This window comes from Miniopterus schreibersii, assembly GCF_964146895.1.
Source record: "Miniopterus schreibersii genome assembly, chromosome: 7".
Taxonomy (NCBI): Eukaryota; Metazoa; Chordata; class Mammalia; order Chiroptera; family Miniopteridae; genus Miniopterus; species Miniopterus schreibersii.
Genome location: NC_138108.1, coordinates 35,378,135 through 35,399,436, shown reverse-complemented (window position 1 = coordinate 35,399,436; position 21,302 = coordinate 35,378,135). Strand labels below are relative to the sequence as shown.

General features: G+C 45.9%; 1 protein-coding gene across 1 annotated transcript; it reads right to left on the bottom strand.

Moving 5' to 3' along the window:
- Positions 1–8,846: 8,846 nt before the first annotated feature.
- Positions 8,847–12,827, bottom strand: NEUROD1 (neuronal differentiation 1). Its single transcript, XM_081143226.1, has 2 exons — positions 12,742–12,827; positions 8,847–11,215 (listed from the first exon to the last, which is right to left on the bottom strand). The coding sequence occupies exon 2, from the start codon at positions 11,202–11,204 to the stop codon at positions 10,140–10,142; it is 1,065 nt and encodes a 354-aa protein (XP_080999352.1). The 5' UTR covers positions 11,205–11,215; positions 12,742–12,827; the 3' UTR covers positions 8,847–10,139.
- Positions 12,828–21,302: the final 8,475 nt, after the last annotated feature.

Below are 21,302 nucleotides of genomic sequence, written 5' to 3'. Positions count from 1 at the left end.
TTTCCACCAAACAGTTTGAAACTCTCATAGTAACTACCAGCAATGCCATAGTGTAAAATACTAAATTAGGTATAACCAGATACACAAATAGAAAATTAAATCAGAAATCTATCCTCAATTTCTATAGCTCACATTATCATAATTGTGAAAAAGGCATTACGCAGAGGAGGCAATGTCCCTTCTCACTGTTGAAAACAGCCACTGCTCCCAGGCCTCTTGCCCATAGACATCAAAAAGTTTGGTTCTAGGTTCACTGTCTTTGACTTTTACATCATTTTCTGTTACCGTTTGGAGCACTAGTCTCAAATTTCCATGACAACCTCATCCTAAGCATCTCTGGTGCCCTCCATTGCAGGTTCCTATCATTATATCCTCTGGACTTTGCTTTAACTCAAAAAAGAACTCTCTGAACACAACTCCTACTCTTTTCAAACTTGCATGTGCTTAAGAATGTCCACTTTGTTTTAAATGAAAATTCTGAGGCTGTACCCCTCACTGATGCCCTCAGATTTCAAATCTATAACTGAATTATTCCTAGAAACATGTATTTTAAACAAGCACACCAGGTGATTCCATGTATTTTAGACAATAAAGACAACTCTTACAATCAGTGAGTATTCTTTCCTCTTCATCCTGCCCTTTTACCACAAGGCTTGTTTATTTGTCTATAATTTACAAATAACAGAACATCCAGCTAAAAGTTGTTTTGAAATAGGGTTTTACTTTTCACATAAACAGAGGTCCAGCGTCAGGCTGTTCCTGGGTTCGTCATTAAAAAAACAAGGCCTTTACAATTTCCTACTTCGCTATGCCCAGGTATCAACAAGGACACCATTGGTGGCCCCCAGATGGCCGCAGGGGCTCTAAGCACCATATCCTCTTGGCAAAATGTCCACACACTCATCAACATGCAATGATGAGACAGGCATAGGATAAGTACAAGAGATGCTCCCACCCAAAAAAGGGGGAAAAACAGAAAACCCATCCTAGTCACTGATCCATAGCAATTCTGAAATTCAGGTAAGACATGTGCTGCTAGTTTCCCAGACCCTGAGGAAGAGAATGCTCCTTATCTCACATCTAGTTCTGCTTCCTGGCAGTGGCTCCCTAATGCATTGTTCAGCAGCTCTTGGCTCCAGCTTCCAGGCTTTTAGCTCTGTCCTCCATTCATTCTTCTTTTCATCAAGAAATGGTTCATGATGGCAGCTGAGTAGCTTTTTCAGTCATTTTTCTATCCATGAAAAGTTGAGAGTTCAGAGGCTTTCATGGTCTTAAAATTTTTGAACTGTTTTTGTCTCTTTTGGTCCAAATGGATACAACTCCTTTAGAAATTCTGTGAGCTGCCTTTATGTAGTTCACTGATATTATATATATCAGATATATGATATATGATATATACAATATGTATACTTCTGAAAAGAAGTATCCTTTCTGTCCAAAGGAATTCTTTGCCTATGTTCTATATCTTCTACCCTCCACTCTGCTCAACACTTTCTTCTGTCAAACATACCTATAGCATACTCAATTTTATCTTCACTATATTCAGGGTTTTCTCCATCTTAATGTATAAAAATGACAAGCAACAAAAAATTCAGTCTCTCTTGTATTAGGCAATTCTCCTTATGTGGCAGAAAATCCAATTGAAACTGGACTTAAAAATAATAAAACCCAACTGGAGATGTAGATATAGCTTAGGGAGATAATTGATCCAGTGGCTCAAGTAATTTAATGTAAGAACCAGTTCCTCTTCTTTTCTTCACTCTGCCCTGGCCAGTGTTGCTCAGTGGTTAGAGTGTTGACCTGCACACCAGAAGGTCAAGGGTTCGGTTCCCAGTCAAAGGCGCAAACCTGCGTTACAGGTTCCATCCCAGCCCCAGCCAGAGTGCATGTGGGAGGCAACCAATCACTGGGTCTCTCTCACATCGATATTTCTCTCTCTCCTCCACTCCCTACCTCCCTTCCACTTCTCTAAAAATAAATAAATAAATAAATTTTAAAAAGAAAATGATTAAAAACAAGATAGTGCCCAGATCTACATGAACTAAAACTTCTGATAAATTGAATACCTTCAGAAAAAATAACCACTAACTGGCATTTTTGAGCAATCAAAACAGTTAAGTCATCCTGGCCTGTGTGGCTCGGTTGGTTGGTGCATCATCCCGTACACCAAAAAGGTTGCAGTGCGATTCCAGTCGGGACACATACCTAGGTTTCGGGTCCAATCCCTGGTCAGAAACTCATAGATGTTTCTCTCTCGCAGAGATGTTTCTCTCTCACAGAGATGTTTCTCTCTGTTCTCTAACATCAATAAACATATCCTCAGTGAGGATTTAAAAAAAAAAAAGGCCTAAAAAATCATATCAAAGCTGATACTAACTAAAATAGGCTGGGGGTTATCTATTATGTCACTAAAACTTCATGGTAATATTTTCAGAAGAATTTAAATGAACTCTCCTATATTTATGTGTATTTAACATATCAATTAATTGTAGACCTTAACATATGTATTATTATCCCGGGGCTGCCATGACAAATGACCACAAACTGGGTGGCTTAAAAATAACAGAAATGTATTTTCTGGAGACCAGAAGTCCAAAATCAAGGTGTCCGTAGAGTTAGTTCCTTCTTGGGGATTCAAAAGGAAAATCTTTTCCATGTTTCCTTCCTAGCTTCTGCTGGTTGTTGCCAACTCTTGCAGTTTCTTGGCATATACACATATCACTCCAATCTCTGCCCAAGTCTTCATTTTCCCTGTGTGTCTGTGTGTCTGTCCTGTCCTCTCCTTACAAGGACATCAGTCTTCTTATTATAAGGCCTGCTTTAATCCAGTATGAACTCACCTTAATTTACATCTTACATTTAGGATGTATTATTTAAACACTATTTCAAAATAAGATCCCATTCTGAGGTTCTGATTGAATGTGAATTTTCAAGAGCGGGTGGGGTGGGTGGGGCAGTATTCAATCCAATGTAGTGTATTTTTTTTCTTGATATTTGAAGTTAGATAAATGCATTTTTAGTTAATTAAGCAAAATGAAACCTTGGGAAGCAAAATACCTCTTTACTTAACATTTTTAATATGCTAGTCAGAGTTGAGAAAACATTAAAATATAGTGTCTGTATCTAAACATCTCATGTTGGGATTTTAAAATGTCTAAATAAGTAGCCTTGCCTCTATTAACCAAGAAATTCTTTTAGTAAAGAAATATGTTAATAAATATTACTACTTAGATTCTAGTTATAATTTATATGCATTGTTACTCTTGCTTATTTATTGTTCACTGTATATTTAATCATTGGTTGGAATAAAGATTATTCAGTTATCTGTTAACAATGGCAGGTGATGTTATCCCGAGTCTCCTTTTTAGAATACTATATTATCCTCTCTATTCTTGGATGTGAACGTTAGTTGGTCATGTACCTGTAACCTGCTGCAGATAATAAATTTGTAATTCCTGCTACAAGGAGGCAAGCACTACAATTGTTGACACCAGAGGTAAGGAATTAACAGTTCTCTTAAGCATTGTAATCCCCCTTCATTGACGTCACTGAAAGCGGGATGATCTCCTAACCGACATCACTGAGAGAGAACACTAAAGAAATAGTGTTGACGTGCTAAGTTTATACAGCGAACATTTTAAGGTAAAAATTATAGCTTAGGTAATTCAGCTGCGTTTATCTCAGCTGATAACACATACCGTGTATAGATATGATTATCATAAAGAACATTGGTCATTCTTCAGTTTTCAGTGATTTTATAATAAATCGTCTTCCAGTAACACTGATCCTTCTATGTTCTCTTACGTAAGCAGATCTCGTAATAATTCCTGGGTAGTGCTAAAGTGAATACCTGATGTTGTTAAAAATAACTCTTTCTTCTTTAAGGGTGTTGTATTCACAACGAATATCATATTTCCTATAAACTTACCACTTGTCTGTCTAACTGGTACTCTGGAAGAATGCTGTGAGGTTCCCTCCTTTACATGGTGGATTTCTATTTCTGTGCCATCCGCTGCCTATAGGTAGCCTATTTTTACTTTTTAATTTGTTGGGTTCTATTCAAATTCCCAAACTCCTTACTGGAGTACATAGCCCTTCTGGGTTGGATTCTGATCTGCTATAATCTAAACACTTCAATGCTGGCAAGAAAGTTTGGGACAATTTTACAGAACAATGATAACAGAACAAGAACAATTGCTAGAAGAATGATGAACAGAAAAAAGAGTAACAAGTTCTTAATGAACGTTAAAAAAAAAAAAAAGGCAAAGTCTAGAAAGAGCCAAGAATATGTTAGTTATTTTATTCCAGTTCCAAATTATATGTAACCAATTGATATCAATAAAACTGCCCGGCCGGGCGTGGCTCAGCGGTTGAGCGTCGACCTAGGATCCAGGCGATCAGGGTTCGATTCCCGGTCAGGGCACATGCCCGGGTTGCGGGCTGGATCAATGACTCTCTCATCATTGATGTTTCTCTCTCTCTCTCTTCCTCTCCCTTCCTCTCTCTAAAATCAATAAAGATATATTTAAAAAATAAAAATAAAATAAAACCAAAAGATGACAGATACTCACTATTCCTGATCCTCAAAAGGAGTGGGGGGAGGGGTGTTTGGTGCCATGCTGTGCCAATAGGAAATTAGTTTCTATTGGTTTTGGGTGGTTGTTGTTTTTTTCTACATAAAGTTAATGCTTATAATTTTCACTGGGCTGAGAATCACTTGTGGCCCTCTCCATTCTCAGCTGACTTGATTTGTAGCAGAGTGGTTAAGGCAACAAGCTTTCACATCAGTGTGGCTAGATTCCCTTAGGATGTTAATATTTATTGAGGATCTCCCAGGTCTTCTTAGTGCCAGAGAAACAGCAACAAACAAAAGACACGTTCCTGTGAAGCCCACATTCTTCAAGGGAGAACTTTGTCATTTTAAACTAAGCTAAACAAATAAATAAGCACGCTAACATCAGATAAATAAATGCTCTGATATAATAATGAATTTGGTGGAGTTGAAGGTGGTTGCTAGGTCAGCTAAGGATCAGGAAAGGCTTCTTTGAGGAAGCTGCATATGAACTAGAACCTGAATGGGAAACCTGTAATGCAAATTTCCAGCTTCCTGCAGTTTCTGCATCTGTAAAATAAGGAACAGGGTTGCTTTGATGATGAAATGTTTGGAAGGAATGGAAAGCACTTAACACTGACCTAGTAAGTACAGAAAGCCTCGTAAGCATCTTTCTGGCTGTTAGTCCTTGAGACATTAAAGCCCAAGAGCAGGGTCAGATTTTAATCTTGTTAACAGCCAAGTAAGTTACCAAGTCACCTCATATATGAGATTAAATTTATTCTCTAATTTCTAGATGTTATTTCACAATCAGATCCATCCCTTGGGTGGATTGCTCCATACTTAATGCTCTGTAAAGATGGTTATTGTCACTATCCACCTACCTCTGAATTAGCTGGGCAAAAAACATGATAATGTTTAGATAGGACCAAGTCCACATTTCATGTATCTAAAGTTTTACTCCAACATTAACATAATACTGTGCATTATCAGAGATTTTAAAATTAGCACTTTGAACAGAAGTCCCCGGAGGCTATGGCCTTGTCTTGTTGATGTCACTAGTTAGGTTACACAGCTAATTCCATCAGAGCCATTGAACCAAGTGTTAGTGTGTGAAGAGAGCCCATGAGTCGATTGCCAGCCCAGAATTCTTTCTGACATAGGAAAGCAGATGATCTCAACTTTTGAGCGCATAAAGTGCATATTTCTAGTTGAACGGTTCTTGACAATAGCGTCCTCTGAAACATAATGCCTGGCCGGGAGCCAACGGTTATGCCACCATACAAATCACTGTGCCTCTGACGCCAGAACGCCTCTGTGCGATGGTGACAGGAGATCTCAGTCCTGGTGTTCCACAAGATGTTGCATTGCCCCCTTTATTCTTTATCACACCCTGGAATTAAGGATTTTATTTAGACCACTCTCAGGAAATAAGTGCTGGTGGAAGGAGAGGAATAGAGAAGGCAAGAGACCTTAGTGTAGTTTGAGAAATAGCTTTGCTATTTCATGATTTCCATTAGGATAAAATCAGCCCATGTTTTGAAACCTAGTTTTATTAATTGTTTAATAGATATTTTCACTTTAAATCTCTTGTTTAATTATACAACTAAAACAGCTTGGTTCAAACTGTTAGCTAATGATCCATATATCATTTTAGTGGTTGCTAGCTGCATTTAGAAATGCATTAATTTTGTAAGAATTATAGACTTTCAAGGGTGAAAACATAGGGAGATTTTCTTTTAGGTTAATAAATTAGAACACAAATTTGTTTCAAATGTTATTTTATTGTGACGTATTATAAACCTAAAATTAATAGAGCATCCTTATGAAATTATAATTCTTCATTTTAGTTTGCCTTTAATTATCTTTTTAACATTAAAAGTGGATAGATCATACTGTATAAATGCAATTGGTGATGTAAATGAAATCTAAGTTATGCAGTGTTCTTTTCAAAAGGAATTATGCACCAGTTAAAATATTTAGCCAAATTTCATCTCTAACTTTGAAACTGTTCGCTGATTTTAAATTCCAGCTTTTTTCCCCCAGAAATAACTCCTCAGAGCATTTTCACATTTCACATTAGATAAGTAGATCTAAGCATCTTATATGATAGGAATATTTTTCCCAATGAAACTAAAATTGCCAGTGTTTCTTTTTTTTTTTTTTTTGCCTTCTGTTTAGTAAACATTTTCTTTTCTTATTAGCTAAGTGTAGGTATTAGCCTATTATAAAAATTGTACGAGTCTCTTTTAAATATGGCTAGTAACTCAAACAGAAAGGGAAGAGATCATTGAAAAGGTTTCTTGTGGTTTGAAAAGGTCTTCCAAATATTCATTAAACATTTAAGTGAGTAAATTTGTAGAATATGCTTCTGCCATTGGCACTGGTTCTGCGGTATTTCTCTGATCAGATGAAAGTGCTGTGTGTTATGCAGAGTGCACTCAGCTCATTCATGCATAAACAATATCATTTTCATAAATTAAAACCTCCCCTGCAGAAGGAACATCTGTGCCCGCCTTTGAATAAAAGATGGTGGCATGTGAGCTACTCCTTGACTGACTGAAAGAATCCTTATGGTTTAGAAAGAAGTTATAAAATGAGGGGGAAAAAAATCAAACCTAACTTGCAGTCTTCATTTACACCTTATAAAAACCCCCACAGTCTAGATTCCCCTGCTTGCTGTTTTAAAAGCTGGGTTCTTTTGATTCTTATAATGTTATCCCCTTATTTCTTTTGTCCACTACAGCAACAATTTTTAGTTTGCATGAAGCTGATTTTGATTACAGGTGAAATGGAGCGGCTGAAGAGATCACATCAGATCTGAACGTACACTTCACAGTCCCCTAGGCTGGGAGGGTGGCAGTGTTCAGACACCAGGTCCGCATTATGTCTCTTAAAGCAAGAACAGTGAGAGCAATCTTGAACGTGGGAAGCAACAGCTTGGTTCCAGAACAACAAGTCTGATTCACTTGGAATGAGATTATTGCGATTTGGATAAAGTTGGGACTACCTTAAGAGCATTTCTGTCATGGGATGAAGCTGATGGAAAACATGCTAAAATAATATAGTTTAAAGTGCGCTCCGACGTTTTCCTAATGTAGAAATATTCCTCGCTGCCACTGTCACAGCTTGATGTGGCCCCGTTGGCAATGTTATTAGTATGGCTAATTGTTCCTGTCCATTAGATTACTCACATTTTTCTGGAGCAGCCTGCTAAATGAGGTCAGCTTTCTGGAACCCCTCAATCACCAATGAGAAGGAGATTAAAGGAACAAGCTTGGGAAGGGAGGTAGTCATCCAATGTGGCCTCCAAATCAGAGGAGGAACAATGGAGTTACTAATGACAGTAATCAGAGCACCAGGGTAGAGCCAGAACACAAGTGCCAAATGTTATTCCCTAGGAATCTTTCCTGTCAGTCAGTACATCCAGAGGAACAGAAATGCCAATTTTTTTTTTAGTGGACTTAACAGTGGGCAGAATCATCTGTAAGTTTTTCCAGTGAATTTTGTTTATGAAACAGCACAATAGTGCTCCAAAGGAGACGGGGCAACAATTATACCTTCCAACAATATATCATAGTGCAAAGAGTATGTTCTTGAGGACAAGTAATTCATTACCTTTTATATTTGAAAAATTACTGAAATCGTCACAAGATCTTTATAGAACAATTATAAAATGCCACTTCTTGGATTCTTCAAATTAATTAAATAACTTCCCCCAGGCATTTTCTAAAGGTAATAACTTTCTTTTGGGGATAACACTGGTTTGCATTAGAGAACATTTCAGCTCAGGAAAATATACAGATAACAAAGTACCAAGCAAGTGGTAAAGTTTTTTAAATATATATTTTGATATGTAGGCAAACTAAGCCAGGGTACTCGTTTGTGCCTTGTTTGTTAATAATTAACTAAATCCCCCCTTAAACAATTGAAGAAAACACATAACATAATCATTTAAAAGAATGAAAACCCAAAAGCTAAATGTGAAGACTGCTTAAGGCAAAGAAAAACAAAAACAACTGTTTGTCTCTCCACAACCCTCCCCCTCCCCCACACACAGCTTCATATTCCAAGTAATAAAATATCAGTTAGGCTCCTTCATTATCTACAAAGTGCTGATGGCTCCCTAAGCAAGATAAACAGACTAGAGACAGGCTAAAGTAAACTTTACTTTTTTGTTTTATTCTACAAATACTGTTTAGTAGTTTCTTAATTCAGCAAATAAAGCAACTATTCCACTTGGGAATTATTTATACTCAAAAAAATCACTTTAAGAAGAAATGCAACAATTGCTCAGAATTTTAATACTATTTTATTGCAATTGAATGAGTGTTTTCTAAATTGTGCATTACACCATCATATACAGGATTACAAACAAGATTACAGTACAGATCGATCGCAGTGGTACCAGTGTCACATCTCAAACAGCACTTATTCTGGGCTGCATTTTACATGCAATAGCTACTGTCCTAATTATGAATTAAATGGTTTGAATTTATTTAAGCTACTGTACTAATTGACTACAACAGGTATAAATCCCAACATTAACAACCTGATTTGATTTAGGCTCAGATTCATTACATGAACATAGGACAAACCACCATTGGTATGACTATGTATAAAATCATGCATTTATATTTTCTAGAAACATCAATAGCTTCGGATTCTCTGTAAAATCATGGAATGCAAAGGAGTACAAGACTAAAAAGAAACAGTGCAAATTGTACGTGATAGTCAAGCAGCTTTTGATTTAAAGAAGGGTATGTTGGCATTTGTTTATAATATGTATATACAAGCTTGTGCAAGTAATGAACTGATATGTTTTGTTAGGGAATACATCTTTTTTTTTCATCCTCTTGGGTGTTATGGATCTGGTTTTCATTTTAAAGAGAGAGAAAGACTTTAAAGTGAAATGATTTGCTCAAATTGTGCAACTTTTTAACAATTAGAGAGGAAAGAAGTGCTAAGGCAACGCAATCACTTTCTAAGCACTTTTCTGCTGGTTTAAATTAGTTAAATTATTTTGTATAAATTAGATATAATTCTACTTTTCTGATATGTATAAAAATTGATGAAGCTGCATGGTTTTAAAATAGGAAATCCACATTATAAAAAGTCATTAAAAATTCTGTACAAAATCACAACAAAATAATTCAGCATGGGAAAGGTAACAAGTAGTAAAATGCTGGTTGAAAAATATATATTTATATATATTTTAATTGGCCCATTACTAGTTTAAAAATTGCATAGATCCTAATTATTGCTTGTGATTTTGTTATCCCGATCAGACAATTAATATGATCTGAATACAGACACCAAATTTGTGGTGCTTTTTTTTTTTTTTACTGTACTACTTTCTTTTTTTTTCTTAATAGAAGAGCTATAGAAAATAATACATAAGGTGAACAGGAACTCTGATTCCCTGTTTCTTCCAAAGGCAGTAACGACAATAAATACATATATCACTTGAAGCTTGGAGTATTTGCACTTTGCAGCAGTGGTACCCAAAGGGGGGCTGCCTCTTGTAAACACGACGGTCCCTGTAAGCCCCGCGGGTTCCTTTCCCGGGCCGGTGGAACTGGGGCCTCTAATCGTGAAAGATGGCATTGAGCTGGGCGCTCAGGACGCGCTCGTGATGCGAATGGCTATCGAAGGACAGGATGTTGTCCAAAGGGATCTCGCAGCGAGGGGCCGCGGCGCCCGAGAAGACCGCTCCGTGGCCTTGGGCGCCCGCCAGGCTCGCTGCCGGGTAGTGCATGGAAAAGGCGTAATTCTTCTCGAACTCGGCGGACGGTTCGTGCTTGAAGGAGAAGTTGCCGTTGATGCTGAGCGGCGGGCTGAGCGGCCCGTCGAAGGCGGGGCTGGCGCAGTCCGTGAGCGGGCTCTCGAAGAAGGGCTCGAGCGCCGCGCCGTAGGCGGGCGGCGGCTTCACGTGGAAGACGTGGGAGCTGTCCATGGTGCCGTAGGGCGGGCTGGGCAGCCCGGGCGACTGGTAGGAGTAGGCGTGCACCGGGAAGGACGCGGGGGCCGTCGGCAGGTGCGGGGCCATCTCCTGGCTCTGCTCCGGCAGGAAAGTCCGCGGGTTGAGCTGCAGGCAGCCCGCAACCAGGTTGGTGGTGGGCTGCGACAGGCCCTTGCAGAGCGTCTGTACGAAGGAGACCAGGTCCGGGCTTTTCCCGGAGCGCAGGATCTCCGACAGGGCCCAGATGTAGTTCTTGGCCAGGCGCAGCGTCTCGATCTTGGACAGCTTCTGGGTCTTGGAGTAGCAGGGCACCACCTTGCGCAGGTTGTCCAGCGCCGCGTTCAGGCCGTGCATGCGGTTCCGCTCGCGGGCGTTGGCCTTCATGCGCCGCAGCTTAAACCGCTCCAGGCGCGCCTTGGTCATCTTCTTCTTTTTGGGGCCGCGTCTCTTGGGCTTCTGGTCGTCGTCCTCCTCTTCCTCCCCCTCCTCCTCCTCCAGGTCGTCGTCGTCGTCGCCCTCGTCCCCGCCGTTCCTCAGCGGGCCGTCCGCGTCCATGGCCTCCAGGTCGCCCTCCTTCCTGTCCGTGTCGTGCCCGTCGTCCTGGGGACTGAGGCACTCGTCCGCCCAGCTCGGAGGCCCCTGCGGCTGCGGCTCGCCCATCAGCCCGCTCTCGCTGTAGGATTTGGTCATGTTTCGGTTGCCTGCATTCAACAGGGGGGAGAGGAAAGCAGACAGAGAGAGGAAAAACGCTGCGTTCGAAAACTTCACGCGCCCTCGGCGCCTGCTTCCCAACCCTGTAGACGCGCGAAGAGAAGCACCGGCTCGGTACACAAGGGACGCCCCAGGCCCGGGTAAGCGCAGTGTTTCCTGCTGGCACGTGGTGCCCCGCTGGGGCGTAGGGCGCCAGGCAGAGCCGGGGTGCGGGAGCGAGCGACTGGTGTGCGTGTGCACTGTGTGTGTGCGTGTGTGTTTCCTAGTGACTAACTTAAGTCTGTTTATGGTAATTACCCGGCAGGATAATATGTGTGAAAACGAGTGTACATTTCGGTGATTTCATGCTTCTCTGCATGAGTTCCAAGACACAACTCCACAAAAATAACGAGTTTGACAATCGCAGTTTCTGTCCCCATCTCTGCCCAGGCTTCTCCGTACTTAGCGATGAAAGCTGAACAGCCATTACGTAACTTACCAGCGCTGGCAGTGATTTTTAAGAAGATTACACCAACGGGAGACTGAAGAGCAAAGGCACGGTGGAGGAAAAGTGCATTCAACCAAATTATTTCACCATCAACAAGACATTTGGCAACAAAAGGGGGCAGGGGTCTTCCAGGCTGCCCTCGCCTTTCTTTCCTCGCCGCCCGGCCCCGGCCCTCTGCTGAAAATCCACCTTGTACAAAAGCGCTTGCGGCGCGGCTGGGGCTGGGGGCGCGGTGCGGGGCGCGCGTCCGCGCCCGGGGATCAGGTGCGCCAGGCTCCTCTCTAATAAACAGCCCATTGAAAAGGCCGCCCGCTCTTTATTGGGGCTTTTCAAAGTTCGCCTCAAACCTCCTTTTAAAAGATTGAGTAATTACAATGGTCAGCGACTGGCAATGGCGAAGTTGCCGCTTTTAATAAAGGAAATAAAAAGCATTTAGTGAGACAACTGAATTTCTGGCTCCTGCAGCGGCTGCTGGGGACTTGGCCGCCTCTGGAGCAGTAACAGGTAGTAGGAGTGAGTCCCTCTCCTTTTCTCCCCATTTCCCCTCCTCTCAACTAAACTTTCTCTCAACTGGATTTATTTTCCGGGGTGTGCATACCCAAGGTATCCAAGTCCCTTTCATTCATTGAAAAAAATAACTCGGCACTTCCAAAGTGCATAAAACACATGCACACAAAATACATCTTGGTAACAACAGGGGCTTTTTTCTTACTGTAATAAATAAGAGAGTAAAGCAGTTCACTGCCTTTGGGACTTTGAAATCACCATTAGCAAATAATCATGGTATTAAAATCCAAAGATGCTCCTATTCTTCACCCTTACCCCCAACTGAAACAATTTTTTTAAAGTAGAAAGCCTGCGGTATTTGAGTGATGGGAGTCAAAACGGGAGCATGCGTGTCTGCCGTTACGGGGAGGAATGCCTGCCTCGGCACACGCACTCACAAGCGCACGAATACCCAATATCTAGCGGCATTGGGTCTTCAATTACTGATTTTATTTCCAAGCCAAATGAAAGGACTGTAATTACCTGCAGTTGTTACGCGGTCCTGAGCAGTGATGGTCTCATAACCCTGGGGCCTCCGGACGTCGTGCCTTCCGCCGGGACGGATTCCTCGTGTCCCGGCCGCGCGGGCGCTCAGGTTATATAGCCGAGGCGGCGGCGCCGGGCGCGGGCGGGGCGGGAGCCGAGCGGCGAGCGGGTCCCCGCGCCCGGCCTGCGCACGCGTCGGGGCGGCGCGCTCCGTTCCGCCGCCCCCGCCCCCGCCCCTTCAGCCGCGTCCACGCCGCGCCGCCCCCCACTCCAGCTCCCCTCTCCCCCGCCCCCACCCCGCCCCTTCTCCCCTCCCCGGCATGCGCCATATGGTCCCTCCAGTCCGGCCAGGAGCCGGGGACCACGTGACCTGCCCATTTGTATGCCGCCGAGCGCTCCATTCCGGCCCCTTTGTGGCCAGAAGAAAGTGGCCCATCTGTCGCCAGTTAGAGACTCCGCGGACCTGTTTTTACCCGCAGGAGAGATTAACCCTTTCAGGCGGCAGAAGGGAGAGGAGCCGCGGGGGAAGGAGGGGAGGAGGGGGGACGGGGTTTGCGGAAAGGAAGAGGGAAAGCTAACTGACTGGGTTTGGGTCCGAGTGAGAAGCCGGCGCTCGGGCGGGAAGTAGGGCGGAGGGGCACCGGGCAGAAAGGCGGAGACTGGGGATCGCAGGGAAGCGTCCCACCTCCTTTCGACTACTCGCCCAGGCACTGCCCTCCAGGGCACCAAGCCTCCCTGCCCTCTCTGAGGTGCCCATCGCGTGGTTTCGCCCCCTTGGCAGACGCTTTGCTCGTTGGTGCCAATAGGTGGCTTCTACTAATGTCCATCAGCCCCTTAAGCAAACACACACGCCATACAAAAGGCCTCATCTGCGAAAGCAGCTTTGAGACTAGTCTCCAGCCCCCTTATCTGGATGGCCCACTCCCAGACCCTCCGGTACAGTAATTCCGTACCTGTCGGGCTGCCCCGCCCGGTGAGCCCTGACCCTCTGCTACTCTTGTCCCTGGAGACCCCGCACCCCTCAGAGCGCGCTAGTCCGTGGGCTCAGGCCTCGGCTCCGCTGGCCTCGGAGCTCCCTTGCTTGAGAGCTGGGAGATTTCTCTGACGCGCGGATTCTGCCTTCTAACCAAGGCCATTGGATTGTTGCAAAGGGTGCCCTCACCCTAAGTCCCTGGTTCCCTGCCACAGGCTGCCTGCACCCTTAATCCGCGCTCTGTAAGTGGGTATTTGGTTCAGAGAAGACTGCGCAAAGGGCCTGCGCTAAATGAGCCTATTTGGCTCCTCCTTAGAGAAAGGTCACAGGCGAAATTGGGAAGAGCTAAGGGCCAGGACTCCTCCAGACCTCAAAGACTCTGACTGGATGCGACTTCCACCATCAGGGTCATGCAAAGACCACAGAGCCTCCCAACTAATTTTGAAAGAGCCATATTTGTGTTTAAATGGCGATTCTTTCTTTATTCACTCTTTCCCAGCAAGGCATGTTAGAAGAAGATACATGGGGGGGGGGGGGGGGGAGCCTGACCCCTTCCCTGTCCACTAGGTCTCAGCCAGCTCTAATCCTCGGTTAACTAACCCCCTATCCCCCCCTAGGCCCAGTAGCCCCTTGCAATGAATGCATCGAACTTGAATTGCTTATTTAAAGGCAATTGGCTCTAAAAGCCCCTTGAGTTTGCAAACAGTGTCAGGGTTGAGCGGCTGGAGCTGGGTGCATCTGGGAGCAGGAGGGGGGATGCCGTGGGTAGGGGGGGAGTGCGAAGAGGGTCCTGAGGGGACCGCTGGTGTCTGGAAAGTGGAGGCCGCAGCTTTCCCCGTCTGGCGCAAATCTGGAAGCGGAATAAAGGGGTGTGTGAGTTGACCAGTGGCCCAAAGGGTGGCATGAATTGTGCTGAGTTTCCAGAGCAACCTGTGTGGAGTTCTGCTTTTCTGCGTTCTCTCCTCGGTGTACAAAAAGCACAGAGGAGAATACAAGAATTAATTCAAGCACCTAGCCTCAGTAGTTACCCCTGTATCTTTAGTGATAGGTTAAAATTTGAGGGGCCTCAGAGGAGCAGCTGCAGACACCGGTCCTCAACTCGGCTGTCCGGGGACAGTTGCGGCGGGGACGCACCAAGCGGGGCCACTGTCCTGGCAGCGGCCCCGACGGGCCAGCCCACCGTGGGTCCGGGTTGCGGAACTCGTGTCCCGGCTCGCGTTTCTCAGCCCGCGGACGAGAAGTTGGGGGCGGAGTGAAAGCGGGCACCAGCGGCCCCCGAGGCCCGAGGGCGGCCTAGGGAATTACCCCCTCCTGCCCCCACCCCCAGAAGAAGAAACTGCCCCAGTCTGCGACATCCTGTGGAGTACAGGGAATTCTTGCTGGAGCCAGCTGTTCTCGGGCTGGGAGGGCTGGGTAGTGAACCCGGTTGTCACCAGCCGAGATCCTAATGCGCAAAGTGCGGGAATTATTAGATGTGTTCTCTCCCTCTCCTGATAAATTCACCCCTAATTCCACTGCCGGTCGTTTCGCCCAGGCCAGGGGATTTGTACAAAGAAAAGGCCCCTCCTGGATGTTCCAGAAACCTGGCGAGGTTCGGCCTCCCGGCCCAGGGCGCTCAGGAGCCGACCCGCCTCGGTGCGGGGAACGCCTCCCCCGCGCCTGCCTCGGTGCGCTGAGAGCCCGCCGGGCCCCCGGGAGGCCGCAGCCGGGCAGCCAGTCCCGGAAGAGGGGGGTCCAGATCAAGCCTAAATTGAGGTGCTTTTTGTTGGGAGGGGGAAGGGGAAGGGGGGCAATCGACGTGGCGTCGGGGCCGCCTGGAGAGGATCGTCGCCGACCGACGCCGAGGCCCCGCCCCGCCTGTTTTCTTCCCTTTGAACTTTGTTCCGACGGTTGCCCGCTTTCCCCTCCCGATTCCCTAAACCCCCCTCTCCCTCTGCCCCCGCCGCCCGTTAGCGGCCCTCCAGCTCCAGCTCCAGCTCCGGGCCCCACTGGGCGCTGCAGGCTGCTGGGCTGCACGCGAACAGCACGCGCAGGCAACAAAAGCCGCTTTCATGACTCACTGCCCTCGAGCAATGCCCCAAATCTGTCGCCCCCGGGTCGGCGCTCCGCGCGCGCGGCGCGGGCCGGGCGGTCTGGGCGGTTGGAGCAGCAGCCGGAGCGCTGGCGGGAAGGGGGGCGGGAGGAGGCGCGTGGCAGGGGGTGGGGAGAGGGGCCTGCGGCCTGGGCGGGGAAAGTGGGGGGAGGGAGGCGCGGCGCTGGCAGGGAAGCGGGGTTAGACGCGTTCACCAGGCCAAGATAAAGAGCGGGGGCCCGGCCGGCGTCCCCGGCCGTGACCTGCTTCTCGGGGACACAGATGCTTGCTAGCCAAGGGAAGTTTGCCTTCAGTGAAAGAATCAAGTGTGGCCAGGGCTGCGCCAGAGGGCTCGAGCGGCTCCCGCCTCTTTTCTCCCCTCCCAGGAGGGGGGTGTCCCGGCCTGGGCCAGTTCCAGGAGTCGGGGGTGACGGTGGCTGAGGAGCGGGAGAGACCCGAGGGCCCTGGAGCTGCTGGAGCCGAGGGCCAGAGTTGTAGGTCCCTCGTAGGCCCCGGTGCTCCAAGGCCCTAGGGAGGCAAGAGGGGGATGCTGCTGGTTCCGTCCAGCTCTCGGGCCCTGCTCCTGGTTGGCGCCTCGGCCGGACCACTGGGGGCCCTGGACGGAGGCCGGAGAGGCCTGGCTTTGCCAGGCAGTTGGCTGGGGAGAGCCAGGCGCAAAAGAGAAGCTATTAAAATGCCTCGTCGTCGCCCCCAGCGAAAACCCCGTCCTCTCCAAATCTCCTGGGCTTGCGGCATAATCTTAATTAAGATAATTGATTCATATTGCACCTGCGAGAACAGAAAAAAAAAATTGATTCCAACCCTCAACCCCACAAATCGCTTAGAGCTATTGGATGGAGCACGACGCGGCTGTGATTTGGGGAGTGATTTAGGGCTGGGCTTCCCGGGCTCCGTCTGCCTGGGCTCTTTTATTTATTATTTATGTCTTCCGGGCCCTGCTGGGACCTGGGTGGCGCCCCTCACGGCGCCTGCTGGCCCCTGAGGGACTTCACCCCTGATCCCCGCCAGGCGTGGAGGGGCTGGCCTGCAATCACCCAGCACGCGTGTGGGCAACGCGAAAGCGACGCAGCAGCTCAGGGCGCTTGCCTGCTTGCCACGGCCTCGCGCACCAGATGGGCGAGTGTGTGCCTGCGCGCGGGTGCTGAAGTGTGCAAGGGTGTGCGGATCTGAGAGCGCGAGTGTAAGCGCATGCGAGGCTGCGTGGGAACGGGAGTGTGCATGTGAAGGTATGAACGCGCGTGATAGTGTGTAGGAAATGCGTCAGGGACTGTGCCTGAATTATGCGACTGTGTGAGGGGGAGGGTGTGCATGAGTGTGCGCGTGTGTGTGTGTGTGTGTGTGTGTGTTCGTGGGAGCTCCTGCTCTCAGGTGAGGAGCCTCAGCGGAGGGCGCGGACCTATTTTCTCCCGGACTGAGGAACAGTTTGCCGTCTACAGGGGACCAAAGGGCCCGGTAACTGACAGGCGCCCCGCGTGTGTCACCCTTTGGCTTTGACAGCGGCAGACAGGCATCCCGGAGCTGGGTGTAGCCGCGGGCGTGGAGAGCGGGGACACCGACGGCGCCCGCGTCCCCGGAACAATGGCTGCGGCAGTGGCGGGGGAGGCGGGCCGGCTCCCGGGGACCCGCGGTCCGGACCCGGGCGGCGTGCAGGACGCCGGGCGGCCTCGAGGAATCAGCACCCGGGACAGCTCCCTCCCGCGGCCCGGCGCGGCGTCGGGACTCGGCTAAACCAGGCCCTCCCAGCGCTGCGCTTTTTCCTGCTAAAACCACTGACCACCGCGAAGGAACTTTTACTCACAGAGCTCTGTAAATCTGCAGTGAGTTAGCCACGTTCTTTGAAAAATAAGTTTCCTGGAAAGGTAGATGTCCAAGTGTAGGGGTGGAGGAAGGGCTTAAACTGTAATTTGAGCCAGTGAATCTGAAACAAAGAAATGATGTATTGAATAACTTTCAGAGAGATGGCCATTCTTCTGTTATTTGCCACACAGGTTCAAAAACCACAATGAGCTCTTTTCTGCTGTGCACAGAAATAATAAAATATTTAAACATGTTTTTGCTATTGCTTTTGTTTTATGGAACACGCATTTTATTGATAATAAATATTTTTCTATCAGCATCATCTTATCAACTCTCCAGTTTTTTCATATTATAAATGATTTCGATTAACTCAATGGGGAAAATAAGCTAGCTAAAATGAGATGACATTATTTACTCAGATTTGGTGAGCCACACAATTAATTTAAATCATACTAGATTTTAAATATTACAGCTTAACATACATGACATACAAAATATATTGGGAAAAGCCCAATAGAGATGTGACTCTGAGAAACACAAGCACCGTTAGTAATTAAAACATCTTAGAAACGTACACCATACACCCTCCCCCATTATTGATCTAATTTTCACACTTCATCATTATTAGCAATCAGAATCCTTATTAAATTTTATTCAGACTTTGCTGTAATAAAAAATATAAGTTTTTTATTCAAGAATTCATTCCTAGAGCCTCATCTTCTTTAAATAAAATGTTTTCTTTCCTCTTTAGTGAATACATTTTCACATGAATTAAATATTGATAATTTGACCTTTTGTGTCTTTAACTAATCAAAGGGGGAAAATTCCAAATGTAGATCTTGGAGTTTGGCCCTGGTGGGTCTTTCTGCTTGAATAGGCACTGAGATTAAAGGAGTCAAACTTCCTCTTTCACTGCTTTCTCCTTGCACTAATTGCTTATGCAAAAAATGCAGATTTGTATTAATTAGTAACTCCACTGATTAGTTCTGTGGTATTTTCACATAATAAATCATGCTGCAAACATGAATTTTGGCACATCACCCAGTAGTGGCTCAGGCTGCAATAGGAATTTCATATTAAAATAAAATTTCTGACTAAATCTACCTTTCCAATGCAGGTACTGTGAGCAGCCACCTGCTGAGAGCACCTGCCATGGGAAATTACTGTCACTCAGTGACAAGCCACTGTTGGGGACCAACCAGGATGGTCTGATTAGGTTAGACTTTAATAATAAACAAACAGATAAATAAACACATTTATACATAGCTAAATGACACAAATGTGCTTAAGCTCTAGGTATTTTGCACACAATGATGTTATGAGAGAGGATCTACTTGTCATGAACTAGATGTTTTAAAGCAACCTCCTGGCTTATGGATGAATACCTCAATCTATTTTCCTCCTGTGAGATCTTTGCTCCATTGTGAGGCGGTCTGATAGTCTGAGACTATTTCATCACACCTACTCATTGACTTATCCTTTCCCTAGTTCTGGAAGGAAAAGAGGGACCAGAAAATCATCAGGGAGAGGAGTATAAGTGCCAAGAGCCATCTTGGAGGGAATTGGCCACCCCTTCCATCCTAGTATATGGCGAGAAACTGAGAGGTCAGTTTGGTAACTATATGAGCATCTACACAACTCCTTTCCCTTCCCTTGAAAACTTTAATTTGATGAGGCAGATTACAACCAATATTCCAAGATTATAAATTAGACCAAAGTGTCTTCTGTGGCTCCCACCAACCCTTCATAGGTCCTTTTTTTCTTGTCACTGGTGACACCTTTCCAAGTCCCCTCAGGTGCTCTCAGCAACCTTTTGTCCTTTCTGGTCCATGCCTACTATTGAAGCAATATGTTCATGAATTTTAAGAGGAGAGAGAGAGAAAGAGAGAGAGAGAGAAAGAGAGAGAAGGAATTATGAGAATGATGAAGATAAAGATGCTTAATTTGTGCCCCTACCCGGAGTGCTTATGAAATCATAGGGCACAAGGAAAAAGGAATGAATACTTAGTTTTGACAGTCAGAGATGAATAAAGGCTAAGGGGGGTATATTTTGGGTAGAGACAGGGGCACCATGCTCTGCGGCAGTTGTCCCCTGCAGGTTGCCATCTCTGCCTCCCTTCAAGGCTGGTCCTGAGGTGTATGTGGCTGGCGGTGAGGAGGGTGCAGCCTCTAGGGAGGCTCTCCCTAGGCATCATTTACCAAACATTTCAGATGCTTAGACTGTGAAAGAAAAAGGTCATGCATATTTATCATAGATGTGGAAAAACTTTTGCAAGGAACTAAAACAAAGTCAGATGAGGAAATATAATTTAAAACAGCCCTCTAATAAGTCAATTTTTTTTTTTTTCTCTGTTGAGTTCACTCTTGTTTCCCACTTCATGTGTCTTGACATGGACAAGATGGATCATCTTTTATGGGTGAAAAAAGTCCTGTATTTTCTAAATCATTCACAATACTGGGATATAAAGGCTGTGTAGAAAGTCAGGGCCAGGCATAAGCAAAGGCTCTAAAGTTGCTGGAGTTACTGTAAACAATGCTGCAATGAACATATTCTTTTGAATCAGTGTTTCAGATTTCTTTGGATATTTTCCCAGAAGTGGAATCTCTGGGTCATAAGGCAGCTCCATTTTTAATTTTTTGAGGAAACTCCATGCTGTTTTCCACAGTGGCTGCACCAATATACATCCCACCAGCAGTACACAAGGGTTCCCTTTTCTCCGCACCCTCTCCAGCACTTGTTTGTTGATTTATTGACAGCAGCCATTCTGACAGGGGTGAGTTGGTATCTCAGTGAGGTTTTAATTTGCATCTCTCTGAAGATTAGTGACAGGGAGCATCATTGCATTTGTCTGCTGGGGAGGTTTGCAGAGCCTGTCTCCTCACTTTCCTCCCTTCTGAAACTGCCTGCTTTGCTGAGTAATAAACGTATTCAGCAGATCTATATGGAGTGCTACTTGGTGCCAGGCGTGCAGGAGTAAATAGAAACAGAAGTTAGTCTCTGCCTTCTCAAAGCCTTCACTCTGGTGAACGAGATAGACTTTAACAGGATTCCCTCGCAGGTGAGTGCTCACCCATCTGACTTGAGATAAGTGCAGGAAAGGAAAACAAACCCCACCCGTCCACAAAAGCCGAGGGCAAAGGAACCTGGCAAAGACTGGTGTGGGAGGGCTCCCCGTGTAAGTGGGGCTCTAAAATAATAAGAATGGTGTTACCCAGTGAAGGGGGTCCCCGGGAGACAGTCCTTCAGGCTGTGGGAAGAATATAGGTAAAGGCCCTGTGGCAAGAGGAGCATGGGGAGTTTAAGAACCTAAAAAATGCCCAGTGTAGCACTAAGGACTAAGAGGGGTAAGAGGTGAGGTAGCAAAAAGGAAGACAGGACCCAGGCCTGCTTCCCGTTGCAGAGCTTTGAGCTGTTGGGAGAAGTGTGAATAAGACTTGAGTGAGATTTATATTTTCAGAAGATGGCTTTAACCGCAGGATAGAAACCTGACTGCAGAGCATGTGAGTTGGGTAAAGGGAGGCTGTTGCAGTTTTCCTAGCAAGAGATGATGGTACTGGGATGAAGCGGGTTGCAGAGATTAATGAAATTAGAGAAAATATTTCAAGATATTTAGAGAGCTTACCCTGACACCACCACCTAGTTTTACCCAGTGGCCATTAAAAGCCATAATTCCTCATAATGTTGGTGAATGTTAT